Raw genomic sequence first — 19,415 nt, 5'->3', positions numbered from 1 at the left:
AAAATGATAAAAAATAAAAACGATGTTTAAAATCTAAAATAAACAGGAATTAAAAAATGTTTCAATTTCAGATAAAAATGCTGCTAATACCTTAGCACCACTTTTAAAATGGCTTCTGTCGTAGGACAATATACGTCCTCTGTAGTAGAACACCTATATGAAAACGGTGCCTACGCGCCTGCGGCGCGCCCGGCTCACCTAACCGTTGCGCGCTTCGCGCGCTAGCCTTCATATAACTACTTCTATATAAAAACTATTTCGTTGAAATGGCCTCCAATATAGGACAGTAAGCGTCCTGTATTTCGTAGGAATGGCCTCTGTCATAGGACAGTTACGTCCTATGTGAGAGGTCAATACCAAGATATTTCGTTAGAATTGCCTCTGTCGTAGAACACCTCCTATATGAAAACGGTGCCTACGCGCCTGCGGCGCGCCCGGCTGACCTAACCGTTAAAAAATATGCTTTCTGACCCCTAGGAAACATGCAGTGCAATTAAAAAGGTGCTTTTTTGGTGGAAGGCACTAAATTTGAATAGCAGCCAATATACTGTCCTCAGTGTTACAGATACTAGATTTTCTTACAGCCTAAAGGCTGAGAAGCTACGATTCGCTTGTCGACCGAAGATTTATTCCCAACAAAATAATTCAACAACCGATATGTCAACTTCAAACAACTTTAAATTATTGGTATGGACAGCGCGACCGGTAATTAAAAATACACCAGCAGCACAGTTGGATGGTAAACAAGGTTACGTTAAAAATAAACTACCTGAAAAAATCTTATTTCAAGGAAAATTGCTTAATATAGAATATTCAGGTCGTGAGAAGCCGCGGAATAGAAAAACCTGCGCAAATGGAAAATCTGCGCAAGTGGAAAACCACCACGCAAATGAAAAACCGCGCAAATGATAAACCGCGCAAATGGAAAATATCTGCGCAAGTGGAAAACTGCGCTTACGGAAAAAGCGCAAATGAAAAACGCGCTAATGGAAAACTGCGCAAATGGAAAACCGCGAAATTGCATTTGCGGAAATGGAAACTGCGCAATTGGCCCATTACCGGTAAGATCACTCTGACGGCTTGGCCCCGTCTACGAGAGAAAAAATCCCCTCTCACGTTGTTGTTTGTTAAGTTAACATAGTGACGTCAAAAAACCGTCAGCCACATCGAGACCAAAATCTTCCGCGATAAGCATTCCAAGTAGAGGTATGGATTCTTGATCTTAATCATTGTTCGCAAGTAAACGATTCGTCTGCCCAGATTCTGTTAGCCGAAAAGTTCTCCGAATTGTTAATTCAATTATACGGAGAGTACATCAAAAATTTAAAATTAAATAAATGGAATTAATCGGGGGATATGTAAAATCGATAGCTGTGAAGCATTTGGAATCTGCCGCTTTCTGCCTGTTGGCGTTGTGACCCATACAGTTGGTGGGATAATATCTTGGCGGAAATGCTTTTAATCTGATTTACGGTGTTTATGTCGCACCAGTCACGCTGGTCTTTAACGGCTGGTGTGAGACTGATACTGCTTAGCTAAAATTACAATGTTATTCCTCGTATATCGCAGTCTATAAACACAAACCGGAAGAGTCGAAATCACTGAACGGCAAACCGGACGTCGACGCAGTGAAGGACCGGAAACCAGTCGTCGACGAATCGACGTGGTCATATCCTCTCAATTCCCCTTCGTCACAACCCACCATCATTTCCAATTCTCATTCGCGGGCCACAGTTTCGCCTAACGTTCATAATCACAAGACAACCAGCAGGGCCAAGAAGCTGTCGGCCATTCCTCCGACCTGTAAGGACACTTCGAAGTGCTGCGGCTGCGCGACGACTCCTCAAGAAGAAATCGTCAAGGTCGAAGAGTCCTCCGAAGACCAAGAGGTCGACGTGGACGCCTCGCCGCCGAGGAAGGACCTGTCCGTGCCCCTGGTCATCGAGACGGCGTCTCCCTTGCTGGCGCCCAAAGTGGAACTCATCTCGCCCGATGTCCAACTGACTGCCGTGTCTCCGGGGGTTGACAAATCCAAAAGGTCCAATGACGGCGAAGACCTCTTGGACTCTTCGAAAAATGGTAATCACTGTTCTGTCGTTTTATCAAATATTTTATTATCAATGACTGTAATTGAATCTGTGAGTTAATTAATTACAGTGATTGAGCCTATAGGTTACTTAGATGCAAAGGTTATGCCTATGGTTTAATTATATTTGTGTTTCAGCTTATTAGCTAATTAATTAATCTCGTTTGCTAGTAAATAACAGTAAAATGCCTATTAGTTAATTAAATATAGTGGCTTAGTCTTGGTTTATTAATTACAGTTATTAAGCTAATAGGTTAGTGGTTAAGTCTTTTTTATTAGTTGACTACAGCTTAGTAGAACCATATAATTTTAATATTTTTGGGAAATTAAACAACTGATACAAAAATTTATTACACTTCGATCTTGAAAATGTTTTGAAGGTTATTTAACTCTAGGTCTGTGACAAATTGCGATATAATAATTTTATTTCCTAAAAGGTTCTGTTCACTTTTTAAACGTTGAAATATTTTTGGTTAATACATAACCTTCGTATTATAATATTAGTAATATTTTATTAACTTCTGATTAAATTAAATATTTAAAAAAAATTCGGCCTTAAAAGGCTCACAGAAAATCTCTGAAAGGCTCAGGGAATTTGCTTCTGATACTATAGGCAACCTTTTCTAACCATTAGCGTTCTTCTTTGACGTAGACACAGTCGCTATTGCAAGCCCCAATCAGCGAACTATCCACCCTGAAGAGCAGTTGCGAGACGAATCGGGAAAAGTGTCACCTTCACCTTCATCATCGTATCTTCCACCGACGTCATCCTGCACTTCCGTGGTCACCACCTCCATTTCCTCGTCCGCTTCCTCTTCATTATCGTCTCGCAGTGCCTCGCGTACCTGTACCCAATCATCGTGGGTCCATCCCAAGGACACCAGCGTCCCGGTCACGGCGGTCGTCAACCACGCGGAGAAGAGGAAAATCGCTTCCGAAAGCGTCAAAGTGACGCCACATATCGGTGCCACGCCCTTACCGGTACCGCACGTCAAGACGTACTTAAATCCTTCTCAAATGGTTCTGTCTTCGCGCGTCGCGAGTCGAAGCAATAAATTTCAATCTTCCACGGAGAAAATGACCATCTCGGTGACGACTAACGCCAATAAAACGGACAACTCCGCGTGTCTGCGTGGTCTTGACGCGGCCGTCAATTTATGCCTTGGTAAATCGCCGGAAGTGGTGAACGCGTACGTTGGTAAAACGCAGAAGGTTACGGTGGCAAATATTGTAAAAAGAAACGTTATCGTGGACGACAAGATAACCGCGAGTAGGGAATCAAAATCGGAAGATATTTCCGAATATGCAACAAATCATCCGGCGAAGTGCGCCGACACTGAACCTACTCTAAACGCGTCTTGTGATCTCAATTCTTCGAACTCGGTGGACAAGGATGGCAACAGGCCAGCGCATTCTTTAACCGTGTCCGGTTCTAGTGAAATAACCAGGGTTCGGAAGGAATGCAAGCTTAAACCGAGTCTTAGGGAACCGAAATTCGCTCAGTCGGTGAAACCCAACCAGCATAAGGTCCTGGACCATCTACCGTCGACGGTCGAGCAACAAGTGGCCATTAATTTGTCTTTGAACTCCGCCAAGAAGTGTCCGGTGGTCGATTCCAAGCTACGTTCACCGGAAAGAGCTTTCGGCAACGCGACTAAAGGTCACGAGAGCGCGTCATCAACCGCCAGCTTGAACGCCTTGTCCCGACTTGTTAGCACGACGAGTTCCAACGTCAACTCGACCGAAGTCGTGACGTCCACCTCCTGGAACTACAGGGGCGTGCAGAAAGTGAAACCCAGCTCTATGGTCAGTAGCGTTCAGTCCGAAAATCTGAGTTTTACTTCCACGGACAGAGTGACCAAGGAATCCGGCGGTGTTAAATCGAACGAAAAGTTACTTTCGTGTCCCAAAATCACCGTGTCCATCTCGACCAGTTCCACCATGGTCACGACCGCGAGGCCTACAATTTCTACCTGCACTTCGACCTTTTTGACGAAGAGCAAGGTGTTACCGGCGACGCAAAATTGTCCCAGGGAGCCGATTATGAAGAGCACCTCGTTGAACTCGCCTTCCTGTCCGAACGCGGTACTGTCTATGCAAGAAACCGTCTCTTCCACCATGCTGTCGGTCACATCGAGTGTCATCCCTAATTCCGGTAAGCTTGGACATGTTTTTATTAAAAATTTGGGCGTTTTTACGTCACAAGATGAAGCTTTACTATTATTGCCCCAAATTCCTCTAGCAGCGCTCGATGACTTTTTAAGAAATACATTAATTTGTCGCTTTTACGTCACAGATAAAGCTTTATTAGTATAGCCCTAAATAGAGGTCGGCGGAACAAATAAATTAACCGCAAAAATTTCAATTAATCATTAAAATTATTATTATTTGTTTTATACGAATAAATTATACGATTAAACAACGATTTAACATGCAAAATTAATCATTTTTATTAATATTTCTGAATAATTCTCGATTATGGATAAATATAAACAATCGAATAATTTCTTATTTAAACGCTGACCTCAAGTCCTAAATTCTTCTAGCAGCGCTCGATGACTTTTTAAGCAATACATTAATTTGTCGCTTTTACGTCACAAGATGAAGCTTTTTTAGTATAGTCCCAAATTCCTCTATCATAGCTCGATGACGTATTTAAGAAATACAATATATAGTCGCTTTTACGTCACATGATGATTCTTGATGAAGCTTTTTTAGTATTGTCCCAAATTCCTCAGGTAGCTACATTATCTGTGTCCACCTGATTACATTCTAAATACAGAAGTATTGTCCATTCAAATAAAAGGGCCTTTTAATTGGAATCAATATCAGGTTATCAAGCATTGCTATTTTTCAGTTGGGAACTCTTCAATCCCCGTTGGAATTGCAGTGGCTCAACTGAGACAAGACTCTTCCAACAGTAAGAACGCATTTCTTTTATTGTTGAATTCGCCACACCGACGTCTCCCGCGAGAATCTCCGGAAAAGTGTCAAAATATCATAGGATCTGTCGGAAATGGGTGGAGTTTACGCCTGTGTAGCCCCTTTAAGAGTAATGATTGGTCGGATCGGTTATAACGAGGTACGGAAGGGGATGAGCTAACGCACCAGTGTAGCCCCTTTAAGAGTAATGATTGGTCGGATCGGTTATAACAAGGTACGGAAGGGGATGAGCTAACGCACCAGTGAAGCCCCTTTAAGAGTAATGATTGGTCGGATCGGTTATAACAAGGTACGGAAGGAGAGGAGCTAACGCACCAGTGAAGCCCCTTTAAGAGTAATGATTGGTCGGATCGGTTATAACAAGGTACGGAAGGGGATGAGCTAACGCACCAGTGAAGCCCCTTTAAGAGTAATGTTTGGTCGGATCGGTTATAACGAGGTACGGAAGGGGATGAGCTAACGCACCAGTGTAGCCCCTTTAAGTGTAATGATTGGTCGGATCGGTTATAACAAGGTACGGAAGGGGATGAGCTAACGCACCAGTGTAGCCCCTTTAAGAGTAATGATTGGTCGGATCGGTTATAACAAGGTACGGAAGGGGATGAGCTAACGCACCAGTGAAGCCCCTTTAAGAGTAATGATTGGTCGGATCGGTTATAACAAGGTACGGAAGGAGAGGAGCTAACGCACCAGTGAAGCCCCTTTAAGAGTAATGATTGGTCGGATCGGTTATAACAAGGTACGGAAGGGGATGAGCTAACGCACCAGTGAAGCCCCTTTAAGAGTAATGATTGGTCGGATCGGTTATAACAAGGTACGGAAGGGGATGAGCTAACGCACCAGTGTAGCCCCTTTAAGAGTAATGATTGGTCGGATCGGTTATAACAAGGTACGGAAGGGGATGAGCTAACGCACCAGTGTAGCCCCTTTAAGAGTAATGTTTGGACGGATCGGTTATAACAAGGTACGGAAGGGGATGAGCTAACGCACCAGTGTAGCCCCTTTAAGAGTAATGATTGGTCGGATCGGTTATAACAAGGTACGGAAGGGGATGAGCTAACGCACCAGTGAAGCCCCTTTAAGAGTAATGATTGGTCGGCTCGGTTATAACAAGGTACGGAAGGGGATGATCTAACGCACCAGTGAAGCCCCTTTAAGAGTAATGATTGGTCGGATCGGTTATAACAAGGTACGGAAGGGGATGAGCTAACGCACCAGTGAAGCCCCTTTAAGAGTAATGATTGGTCGGATCGATTATAACAAGGTACGGAAGGGGATGAGCTAACGCACCAGTGAAGCCCCTTTAAGAGTAATGATTGGTCGGATCGGTTATAACAAGGTACGGAAGGGGATGAGATAACGCACCAGTGAAGCCCCTTTAAGAGTAATGATTGGTCGGATCGGTTTTAACAAGGTACGGAAGGGGATGAGCTAACGCACCAGTGAAGCCCCTTTAAGAGTAATGATTGGTCGGATCGGTTATAACAAGGTACGGAAGGAGAGGAGCTAACGCACCAGTGAAGCCCCTTTAAGAGTAATGATTGGTCGGATCGGTTATAACAAGGTACGGAAGGGGATGAGCTAACGCACCAGTGAAGCCCCTTTAAGAGTAATGATTGGTCGGATCGGTTATAACAAGGTACGGAAGGGGATGAGCTAACGCACCAGTGTAGCCCCTTTAAGAGTAATGATTGGTCGGATCGGTTATAACAAGGTACGGAAGGGGATGAGCTAACGCACCAGTGTAGCCCCTTTAAGAGTAATGTTTGGACGGATCGGTTATAACAAGGTACGGAAGGGGATGAGCTAACGCACCAGTGTAGCCCCTTTAAGAGTAATGATTGGTCGGATCGATTATAACAAGGTACGGAAGGGGATGAGCTAACGCACCAGTGAAGCCCCTTTAAGAGTAATGATTGGTCGGATCGGTTATAACAAGGTACGGAAGGGGATGAGCTAACGCACCAGTGAAGCCCCTTTAAGAGTAATGATTGGTCGGATCGGTTATAACAAGGTACGGAAGGAGATGAGCTAACGCACCAGTGAAGCCCCTTTAAGAGTAATGATTGGTCGGATCGGTTATAACAAGGTACGGAAGGAGAGGAGCTAACGCACCAGTGAAGCCCCTTTAAGAGTAATGATTGGTCGGATCGGTTATAACAAGGTACGGAAGGGGATGAGCTAACGCACCAGTGAAGCCCCTTTAAGAGTAATGATTGGTCGGATCGGTTATAACAAGGTACGGAAGGGGATGAGCTAACGCACCAGTGTAGCCCCTTTAAGAGTAATGATTGGTCGGATCGGTTATAACAAGGTACGGAAGGGGATGAGCTAACGCACCAGTGTAGCCCCTTTAAGAGTAATGTTTGGACGGATCGGTTATAACAAGGTACGGAAGGGGATGAGCTAACGCACCAGTGTAGCCCCTTTAAGAGTAATGATTGGTCGGATCGGTTATAACAAGGTACGGAAGGGGATGAGCTAACGCACCAGTGAAGCCCCTTTAAGAGTAATGATTGGTCGGATCGGTTATAACAAGGTACGGAAGGGGATGAGCTAACGCACCAGTGAAGCCCCTTTAAGAGTAATGATTGGTCGGATCGGTTATAACAAGGTACGGAAGGGGATGAGCTAACGCACCAGTGTAGCCCCTTTAAGAGTAATGATTGGTCGGATCGGTTATAACAAGGTACGGAAGGGGATGAGCTAACGCACCAGTGTAGCCCCTTTAAGAGTAATGATTGGTCGGATCGGTTATAACAAGGTACGGAAGGTGATGAGCTAACGCACCAGTGTAGCCCCTTTAAGAGTAATGTTTGGACGGATCGGTTATAACAAGGTACGGAAGGGGATGAGCTAACGCACCAGTGTAGCCCCTTTAAGAGTAATGATTGGTCGGATCGGTTATAACAAGGTACGGAAGGGGATGAGCTAACGCACCAGTGTAGCCCCTTTAAGAGTAATGATTGGTCGGATCGGTTATAACAAGGGACGGAAGGGGATGAGCTAACGCACCAGTGTAGCCCCTTTAAGAGTAATGTTTGGACGGATCGGTTATAACAAGGTACGGAAGGGGATGAGCTAACGCACCAGTGTAGCCCCTTTAAGAGTAATGATTGGTCGGATCGATTATAACAAGGTACGGAAGGGGATGAGCTAACGCACCAGTGAAGCCCCTTTAAGAGTAATGATTGGTCGGATCGGTTATAACAAGGTACGGAAGGGGATGAGCTAACGCACCAGTGAAGCCCCTTTAAGAGTAATGATTGGTCGGATCGGTTATAACAAGGTACGGAAGGGGATGAGCTAACGCACCAGTGAAGCCCCTTTAAGAGTAATGATTGGTCGGATCGGTTATAACAAGGTACGGAAGGAGAGGAGCTAACGCACCAGTGAAGCCCCTTTAAGAGTAATGATTGGTCGGATCGGTTATAACAAGGTACGGAAGGGGATGAGCTAACGCACCAGTGAAGCCCCTTTAAGAGTAATGATTGGTCGGATCGGTTATAACAAGGTACGGAAGGGGATGAGCTAACGCACCAGTGTAGCCCCTTTAAGAGTAATGATTGGTCGGATCGGTTATAACAAGGTACGGAAGGGGATGAGCTAACGCACCAGTGTAGCCCCTTTAAGAGTAATGTTTGGACGGATCGGTTATAACAAGGTACGGAAGGGGATGAGCTAACGCACCAGTGTAGCCCCTTTAAGAGTAATGATTGGTCGGATCGGTTATAACAAGGTACGGAAGGGGATGAGCTAACGCACCAGTGAAGCCCCTTTAAGAGTAATGATTGGTCGGATCGGTTATAACAAGGTACGGAAGGGGATGAGCTAACGCACCAGTGAAGCCCCTTTAAGAGTAATGATTGGTCGGATCGGTTATAACAAGGTACGGAAGGGGATGAGCTAACGCACCAGTGAAGCCCCTTTAAGAGTAATGATTGGTCGGCTCGGTTATAACAAGGTACGGAAGGGGATGAGCTAACGCACCAGTGTAGCCCCTTTAAGAGTAATGATTGGTCGGATCGGTTATAACAAGGTACGGAAGGGGATGAGCTAACGCACCAGTGTAGCCCCTTTAAGAGTAATGATTGGTCGGATCGGTTATAACGAGGTACGGAAGGGGATGAGCTAACGCACCAGTGAAGCCCCTTTAAGAGTAATGATTGGTCGGATCGGTTATAACAAGGTACGGAAGAGGATGAGCTAACGCATCAGTGAAGCCCCTTTAATACAAAATGTTGCATCATTTTACATTTTTCTCGATTTTATCCATGTTCTTATTGTTTTGACTTTTCATCTTTTAACAAATTTTTAACCACCACTAAATACATCTACGAAAAAGATCCAAATTAGTTTTCTAATAGAATTAATCGCAAACACGGGTTGGAAGCCTTTCGAAGTTAGATGAGTTACTGTTCTTTTGCCATTCCATAAGGACACGCGACAAAGAGACATTTTCATACTTTTCACCCCATTTTCGTATCATCCTCCTCTTAGAAAAACAGAGTTGCTACAGTACCTGGGAACCGGGCTGGACATAAGGCACTAGTCACGGCATTTGACTACTAATATAAATGCTATGACTACTAAAATTAATCGAAATTTGACTAGTGAAAAATTAACCTAAATATTACAAATAATGGCGATTATGGCGTATCATAAATTCAGATTCATTAATCCCATTTTATTAAAAAAACAATTGTAATCGGCCAATGTCATGTAGCTCAAGTGATAATAAATTCCTATTTTAATTCGGACGGGTAAAGCAAAATGTTGGCTGTCCTAGTTTTTATACTCTCATTTTTACCTCCACTAGTCTGTGACTACTTAAATGAATTAAAATAGGAGGCTCACTAGTCAGGCTGACTACTAAAAAAATATCCTTATGTCCAACCCTGCTTGGGAAGCCTGTAATTTCTGAAAAAAGTCTGGGAGTTGGAATATGGGTCTAAAAAACTGGGAATTTTGAAAATGAATCTAAAAATCATGGCAACGTCAGGGAATTTAATTTCGGTTCAAATAATATTTTTTTGGCTAAAATTTTGGTTAAAATCTTCAAAGATGGTCAGGGAAAACCTGGAAAAGTACTATAAAACTTAGATTCTACAGAAATCTAAAAGCCCTCTTTACTCGCAAGAATGGTGTCTTAGCTATCGTTGGGTACACGAAACAAAGTTATTATTTGGATTACACTAAATTAAAAAATACAACGCATTTCCTGAATTGAATCCCTTTCTCCGTTTCGATATGAATTTTTGATTTCTTCAATAAAAGGTTGCTCTTAAAACATTGTACAAAATTGTTTTTAGTCACAGTGAAGAGAAGTCTTCCAGTATCAAGTGGAATTGATAGTTCGTCCACCAACTGCCCACCTTTGGCCACAGTAACTAGACCTATTTGTGTGGATAAAACAGAGTCCAGGTAATACTTGTTTGAATTAAAACTTAGTTCTTAGCTGTTAGAGAATTTCTAGTTGAAAGGTCGTACGAATTTAGGCAAGAGGCGCTAGCATAAATTATTCATGTCTTGTTCAACTTTTTAAAATGTTCCACGCGCTCTTTAATATTTTAGCGTAAAAGGCTCGCGCTTTTTTTTTCATTTTAGAGAGCACGCGCGAAATCGCTCGAGCCCGTTTATGCTAAAATATCAAGACGCGCGTGGAACTTTTTAACAAGTTGAATAAGACATAAATAGAGCATTGACTAAGATTAAGAATCTAGACATAAACTCCTTTACAATAGCTAAACGAACTACCTTAAATTGGTAATAATTAATCACCTTTTAACATAAGTGGGTTCTTATCTTCTGCGACATAAATTTACTAACAATTTGAGTCGTTTTTAGAATGACCATACATTCTTAATTCATTTCAGACTTAGTCATCAGGCCTAATACGTGGTCTTGCCTTGTCCTAGTTTCGTATTTGTATCGTTAGAGGCACTTATGATTTTAAATATGATGTCTCATCTGTGTCGAAACCGATAGAATCATTAAATTATTCGACTAATTGACCCACTTATGGTTTTTAATTATATTCTTATGGTACTTCTTAAAAAATTCTTTCTAAATTGAAAAATTGAGACTTTCAACCAAACATTGATATTATCTGCCACAATAGTTTTTCAATGGAGTTTACCATCAATGAAGTTATTTATAATAAATTCAACATTAAAAGCGCAAACTTTCGCTTTAATTAAATATTGAATAAGATAATAAAGTATATAATTTTTATATGATATAATATGAATAAGCGAATAAAATTTTTGTGTCAACTAGATACACAAATAGGAACACTTTGATTTCCGTTCTTAGGTACTAGATCATACTAGCGGGTCTGAAAGTGCCATACGTTCTCGTTAACTTATCTACGTTCACGTTAAATTCTACTTACCTTATATTTTGTTTCCAGTGATAACAAAAAAGGGTGCCACACTTCCACCGAGACAAATATTCTAGTCAGTCAAGGTAAGTCCAACGCTGTGAAACATATTTAGGGTTTGTAAGTCGGAAAATGACCGAGGCCCTTTTTTACGGAACATTTTCCGTATTTTTCCGAAAAAATAGAAAAAGTTTTAATTCCATGATTAGTCTAATATATTGTTTACAAATTGAAATTAAGCGGAATTTTCGCCTCATTTTGTCGAATCTATAAGTAAAACTATACTGATATTAGACATTTTATATCGATAAAAAGTAATTTATGTTTCAATTTAGTATTTTTCCGATTTCCGTAAAATTTTCCGCATTTCATTTTTCCAAAAAATTATCAACACTAAACATTTTTAACCCTTGTAATTAAGCGATGCATTATGTCACGCGAAAGAATGTTCTCGAGAATCAAAATAGCTTGTTATCTTCCCACCTAGAAACCCTGAACTTTAATTAATACTCGGAATTGAATATCAAATACATATTTGTGAAATTTGTATTTCAATGTATTAATTAACCATATTTGTGATACTACATTCCCCGGTTCCAAATTGATATTCTTCTTTCAGTCTATTAATTCCCCATTTTGCAAACGTTTTTCACTGAATTAGTATTTCTGTTGATTAAATCCCCATATTCGCGAAGCTTTATTTTACGAAATGCAAACTCTCATTGATCTAGACTATTTAATTCCCCGGGTTTCAAATACAGAACTTAAACGTTTCACTCTATTAATTCCCCCAACTTAATATTTCATTTATTTAATATTTGTTTTAATTTATCTTATTTGTGGACCTTATATTTTACTGAATTAATATTTATCTATATTAATTCCCGGTATTAGTGACTAATTTTTCACGGAATTAATTAATTCCCGAATGAATTGATCAGTTCGAAATGCAAACCGGTCAAATTCGGGTTGATATAGACTATTTAATTCCCCGGTTTCAAAAGCAAACATTCCTGAAACTTACCCGTGTCACTGTATTAATCCCCCAGTTAATAACTCGAGTCATATTCCGGTAACTCATTGGGACACAGAATCTCTGGTTCGGACGTCGCTGCCCAGCTCGTGGCTGACGGCGGCGCCAGTCGTGGCCTCAGCTCCGGTCGTGACGCCGACAGTGTGGGTCGGCCAAGCGCCTTTCACCACGCCGTCTCCCACCGCCACGGCGACTCTCAACTCGCTGGACGCCTCGCAGCTTCCGATCCCACCTGTGGGCTTCCAGCTCGCCAGAGATCCGCTGAGTGGACAAATGTTCTTATTGCCAGCTTCAAATATCGGTACATATTTTATTTGACTTTTGTAACGCGAAGCGATCTTTTCTCATTTGATATTTACATATTTCAGTATTTTTATTTCCATAATTATCTATTACGTTAATTTCATTTAATATTCTTTTAGCAACTTGGTTTGTATTTAATGTGTTTAATATTTATTAATTTATTTAATTTTATTATTCATGTCATTACTTAATTTATTTTATTCCATTTATTTCATCTATTTAATTTTATTTTCATTTAATAAATTTTATTTTATTTTATTATTTTAATTTATTTTAATATTTTCATTTAATTCTTTTAATAATTTAATTTTATTATTTCATTTTTGTATTTAATTTATTTAATTATATCATTTAATTTATTTTACTATATCATTTAATTTATTTTATTATGTCATTTAATTTATTTTATTATATCATTTAATTTATTTTATTATATCATTTAATTTATTTCATGTCATTATTTAATGTATTTCATTTTATTATTTATTTAATTCATTTATTTCATTTTATTATTTATTTAATTCATTTATTTCATTTTATTATTTATTTAATTCATTTAATTCATTTATTTCATTTTATTATTTATTTTATTCATTTATTTCATTTCATTTCATTATTTATTTATTTAATTCATTTATTTCATTTTATTATTTATTTAATTAATTCATTTCATTTCATTATTTATTTATTTCATTTTATTATTTCATTATTTAATTTTTATTATTTATTTATCTATGTAATTTGATTTATTTATTTTTAGAAATTGTCGACCGTTCGAACATATGGTCAGCTTATACACCTGGGACTGTTCAACAGATCGTGACGCAACCGACAGCATTTCATCAACAAATCATTCAACAGGTAATCTTTGAGCCTCGGTTGTGGCTTTAAGCCAAAAAAATAAATTTACATAAGTAAGAAGTGCTTAGACAAAATTTCCCATGATCCCTTTGTTCATATCACTATACAACATTTTACCAGAGTTGGTTCCTTGGTTTGGGTGTTTAAGACATTTAAGACAGTACCTTACATTTCACATTTTATTTAACTTCACTGTAATTTATTTTCTGTTACATTTTTCTCAAAAAGTTAGTTCTATCTTAAGATTAAACTTCACTTCTTTCAAAAATAAAATTAATTTAAAGCATATTTAAAATTAATGAATATTTTTATTATTAAATTTCATATTATTAGACCAAATTTGAAAATATTCGGATAACGAGGAACAGATATTTACATTTTACCGACATTTTAATTACTGTCATGATAACACTTAAATTATTTCACTGATAATTTACCTATACCGAAACGATATCACGGTTTTAAGATATTTAATCGATATTGAAACTATTTAAAATCGTCGCGTAATTTAGATTGAAAGATCAGTTTTATTTTTATAGTACAGCCGAATAATTGATATCGGTTAATTTTAATCCGTGTACAACTGTCGATAAATTATCGATACATATCCAATTATAGGTTAAACCAAAAATATCGCTACATATCTAATTATTGGTTTAACCAAAAATATCAATACATATCCAAATATCGGTTAACCAAAATTATCGATACATATCCAATTATCGGTGAAAAAATATCGATGCCTACCGAATTATCGGTTAATCAAAAAATATCGATGCTTACCGAAACCAAAATGTAGGTACCTGTCCAAGGATCGGTTAAACACAAATTTCGGTACCTGTTGAATTATCAGTTCATAAATATCGGCACCTGTTGAATTAGCAATTAAAATATATCAGTAACTGTGGAATTATCGGTTAAACGTTAAATATCTGTACTTGTTATCATCCAAACTGAATTTCAACTCTTTCTAAAGACATCGTTGAAATTGAGAGTAAAATGTCCTTTCATCTCTTCTACACTAACCCTCTAACGAGGGTTTCGCAGGCATTTTTTTTATCATAAATCGTTTAGTTGATTTTACGGCAAAATTTCCTTGACAAAGTAGAGGATATTGGTGGTTTATCCTGCTGTTCACAATCTTCCAACTCGCCGGGAATCAAATAGTAATGACGGTGCTACTTTTTCTGTGAATGTCTCATTGAAATTTGTACTAAAATCTCTTCATCTCTTTTAGTTAAAACCTGGCTTTTCTACTTGTCTCTCAATACCCATCTGCGTATTCCAAGTGTAGAAATGTTTTCTTATTTAATCATCTTCTCTGTGCTCTCTGAGTCTCTATTATTTTCAAATTGTCTTTAGTCAGTTTCTTATATAGTGAAATTTTAAATGAATATCTTTGGATAAAGCGATTTTGTGACTTCGGTTTTGTTTGTGCTAAAATTCGTTTCTGCTATTTCATTTTGGTTTTAAGGATGCTGATATTTCGAGAAAGTACACCGATTACATTTCATTACAGTCGAAGCTAAGGGCTTATACACCGATTACAATTTAGATCGGTTAAACCTACGGGCTTATACACCGATTACACTTTAGAACGCTGGAAACTACGGGCTTATACACCGATTACACTTAAAACGGTCGAACCTACGGGCTTGTACACCGATTACACTTTAGTACGCTCGAACCTACGGGCTTGTACACCGATTACACTTTAGTACGCTCGAACCTACGGGCTTGTACACCGATTACACTTTAGTACAGTCGAACCTACGTTTTAAGTTAACTGGTAACTAATAGCTTGTGTACTGATTACTCATTGACATAAATGGAGAACCGTTATTTTTACTTCCATATTCATGGCTTCATTCAAAAGTGCAAAAGATATTGGAGTCTCGTTTCAGCTTTAAGAACCATTAGTTAAAATGATTTCTTAATGTTGTTCTATTTTAATATTATTTTATTTAATCATTGAAATGTAATATTTTTTAATATTTATTAATGTTATTGATTTTATTAATTTAACATTTTTAAATATTTATTTATATTAGACATTTTAATAATTAACATTTTTTATAATAATATAATACCAAGTTAGGCGGGATGCAGAATGATGTACTATTTTTCCATTTCAAAATTCGAAATTTAAATACAATATTATGTTAATTTTCCACAAATGATATTTTCTCATTCAACAATCAAATCGTTGACCGCTTTTTTCATAAGTTCATTTTTCAATTTCTCTAAATGTCGCGAATCTCTTTGTGAAGCTTTCCAAGTTCGATTTCTCCTTTGAAATTTCGTTCACTTGCTCAATTATTATGAAACAGCGTTAATCAATTTTAGAAGGTTAGATTATGGATGCTTTCGGGTGCCGCCCTTAAATCGGATACGCTTCCCCCTCTCTTTTATCGTTATTGTAAGGCAGCGCCATCCAGATTACCGATTTCATAACTTAATAAATTGCATTGAATAAAGATAGCCATAATTTTAAATAAATATAAGCTGTAAAATTTTTTAAATTATTTTTATTATCCTTTTTTGAGCAAATTGGGGGAAGAAAATCTGACTTTTTGTGGGACATTCGTTTCTATTTTTGGTATAGCGTCGTATGCCAACCTCCTAAAAGTTGAATAGCCCTGTCTCAAATATTATTTTAATACTATTAAATGAATATTATTTTTAAACGCGTCACTAAAAAACCACAGTTATCGTATTTCATTATAAGCTGTGATAAATCTTCGATATCGTAGTGTAAAAAGCGTAATGCCCTTACAGATATTTTCTATAAAACTTTCTATAAAAGCGAATATATATTTTTAGAATGTCCAAGATTTCCTATAAACCATTTCTATAAGAAATTCTTAAATTTATTGTTAATGGCTATTGTAAAATGGCTGAATTTCTTTAGAAGATAAATGGGATCGTTTTCCTATAGGATTACGATTATAGCTCTGCAGTATTTCTATAAGTGATCTGAATTTTTATTTGACCAATTATGATTGTCTGTACATTTAATATATAGTCTTTAAACAACTGACCGAGTTTTTTTCTATATATGCATATGTCGCTTTCCATTGGATTTCCTTCAGAAGAAATATTGGGTTCTTTTTAAACGGCTATAAAAATATATTCTATTAATTTATCGGCATTTACGGAAATTGTTTTAAGTATAATTTCCACTCTAAAGGTTTTCTATATCATTCATCTAAAAATGTACCGTTTTTTTTTCATTACCCAAAATTTAATAGATTTGATAGATATTTAGGGTCATTTTCCCATATTGAAATGATTCAGGAATATTTCCATAGACTTCCGACTACAATTCTGTAGAATTCCGATTACAGTTGTGTAGAATTTGATATAAAAACGTTTGTAAGGGTATTTCTGCAATTTGAACAGTAAATCGATGTTATATTGGTCGTAACCACGGGGATTAACGTGTACAAAAAAAAGTGAACTAAATTTCGAAGGTTAAATTGGGATCTTGATAAGTAAGGTTTGGTTGTTTCATTCTTTCAATGTCAGCCACCAAAGGATAGCGATCACGGACAGACTTCATCCAATCAGGCACAGGTATCGGTACCATCCATCTGTTTGCAAAACTAGCTTGTCCGTAGTTCGTTGACCCTTCCCTGTAGCAATAGAGATTGTGTCCTCAATTTGAAATTATCAATTCATATTAGAGAACTCGCAAATGTAAAAATGGAATTGACCACAAATATTTAAAGGGCAACAAAAATGGCGTTGGTTAAAAGGGGAAATATCTAGTTCGAAGAGAGGCCATCCGTGGCGCTGGCGTGTTTGGTCAGAACTGCACAAAGCGGGCTCAGGGTCCCGTTACTTCTTATGATATCTGGACCAGGCTTCACTGGCCCACAAAATTTCTAGCGGCTCTATGAATGGCTGCTTTCAAATCAGATTTATATTCTTATTAATTAAACATTAACAACTTAAGTTTAGGAGAAATTTGGTTCAAGTTGTTGGTTATTAGTGTATTTGTTTCTGTTGATTTGTAGGGACTACAGCGCTTTCCTAAACAGCATTTGTTTAATCAGCATTTTCCAAAACTGCGTTTTTCAAATCAGCGTTTTGTCAAAATAGCGCTTTGTCATAACAGCGTTTCTTTATACAGCGTTTCCCAAAACAACAAATTGTTTAAACGGCGCTTTGTCATAGCGGCGGTTCTCAAAACCGTATTTTGTCGAAACAGCGTTTCCCAAAACGGCGCTGCTTTCTATAGCTCTAATAATATAGGCCTATTGTAATACATATTTTTCTGGAATTTCGGCAAATTTCATTACCTAATGGTTTCTGCCGATAGTTAGTATTGCAAACTTACCTAACTTAACCTAACCTAACCTAACCTAACCTAACCCCAAAACCGCTGTTTCAAAATCGCTAATGTGAGAAACGCTGTTTATGGAAAAAGCTGTTTTGACAAACCGCTCTACTGAGAAAAGCTTAACCAAAAAACGCTGACTAAACAAAACGCTCTTTCGACAAACCGCGGTATTGAGAAACGCTATTTCAACAACCGCTGTTTTAACAAAGTGCCGCTGCAACAAAATGCTGTTTTGAAAAACGCGCTTTTGAAAACGCTATTTTAACAAATGCTATTTTAGTTAAGCGCTCTATTCCCTACATACCGTTTCGGTTATATCAATTCGGGTAAATAAAGTCAACCGTTTATTATTTATAAGCTGTATCTCTTTTAGAATTAATCCCTTTCCAAGGGTGCAATCGCGTATCCAAACGAAGCGAATATTTGCAATACTAAATTTTAAGTTAAGTTTCAATAATTCTTCAAACTAAGCCTTAATTTAATATAGAAACAAATTTCTCGAAGCCTAAGAATTTTGTCTCTTAAATAAGACGGGTAGTTCTGTGTTCTAATTGTAGATGGCGCGATGCAAAAATGACCCTTATAAACACGACATTGATAATTAGCCATTCCCAGACGCCACTTTTCTGTATTGAAGAAATACTGTTGAGGAGATGACGCACGAAATATCTGTTATTTTCATTCTATTTTACATTTGTTGGTTCTTGGTTGTAAAGTAGCTGATCCCACCCTGTCATGGCTACAACCGTAAACGTGGCGCCATCTCTAGATTCATTGCTGAGTTACTAACGGACAAACTTTTGTCTCCTAAATAATGGTTCAGCAACGAATTCAGAGATGGCGCTAGTGTAATTATTAATTTTGATCTGTTATGACAGTAGGTTAAATCTCTAGTATATTTTTACGAATCCAGGCAATGGGATCAGCTGATTCTAAAGATAATTCATCGATTTAAAAATCCTTCATTTGGATTTGGATGTGGTTATTAATGTTGACCCGGACAAATAAACTAATGGACCCAAACCTTAATGTGTGGGAGCTAAATATATTATACCTAACCATGATTCCATGAATCTATTTAACCCATGAATATTCAACTGGAATACCCTAGGTCACCTCCGGCGACGCGTTGGGCGGAGCCAGCTTATAGTGACGTAGTCGAAATAGAACTGAGCTGTTGTTTATAAGCAGTCGAAGTGTTAGTTCCTAAAATGGCGCGTTATGTTTTCTTTTAGCAGTATTTATCATTAATCTATTTAATTAAATAGATTCGTGTATTTATTTAATATTATCATTAAAATAGTTATTTTTATAATAAAATTATAACAGAGTATTTATTGTTTAATAACAATATGGCAAACACTGACTCAGGTTTTCTTCCAAAGATTCACTGAAGCTTAGCTTTTCAGAGATAGTTTGTATGTTTAAGCACTGGTTAGAATGGTTTTCAAAAGATCGGAGT

General features: G+C 38.0%; 1 protein-coding gene across 7 annotated transcripts in view; it reads left to right on the top strand.

Moving 5' to 3' along the window:
- Window positions 1–19,415, top strand: part of wge (BAH domain and coiled-coil containing protein winged eye) — a 137,047-nt gene that overhangs the window by 88,282 nt on the left and 29,350 nt on the right. For 4 of the 7 annotated variants that reach the window (XM_090180376.1, XM_090180375.1, XM_090180374.1 and 1 more), the window contains exons 7-14: window positions 1,570–2,079; window positions 2,721–4,241; window positions 4,944–5,006; window positions 10,342–10,453; window positions 11,442–11,497; window positions 12,461–12,745; window positions 13,508–13,608; window positions 17,137–17,184. In XM_090180376.1, coding sequence (XP_090036502.1) covers window positions 1,570–2,079; window positions 2,721–4,241; window positions 4,944–5,006; window positions 10,342–10,453; window positions 11,442–11,497; window positions 12,461–12,745; window positions 13,508–13,608; window positions 17,137–17,184 — 2,696 coding nt within the window. The remainder of the gene's footprint in view (window positions 1–1,569; window positions 2,080–2,720; window positions 4,242–4,943; window positions 5,007–10,341; window positions 10,454–11,441; window positions 11,498–12,460; window positions 12,746–13,507; window positions 13,609–17,136; window positions 17,185–19,415) is intronic. The other 3 variants (XM_090180377.1, XM_090180378.1, XM_090180380.1) reach the window with 3 other exon arrangements.

This window comes from Leiobunum rupestre, chromosome 1, assembly GCF_980474605.1.
Source record: "Leiobunum rupestre chromosome 1, qqLeiRupe1.1.hap1, whole genome shotgun sequence".
Taxonomy (NCBI): domain Eukaryota; kingdom Metazoa; phylum Arthropoda; class Arachnida; order Opiliones; family Sclerosomatidae; genus Leiobunum; species Leiobunum rupestre.
The sequence above is the reverse complement of the archived record's forward strand: the minus strand, read 5'-3'. Positions and strand labels throughout refer to the sequence as shown.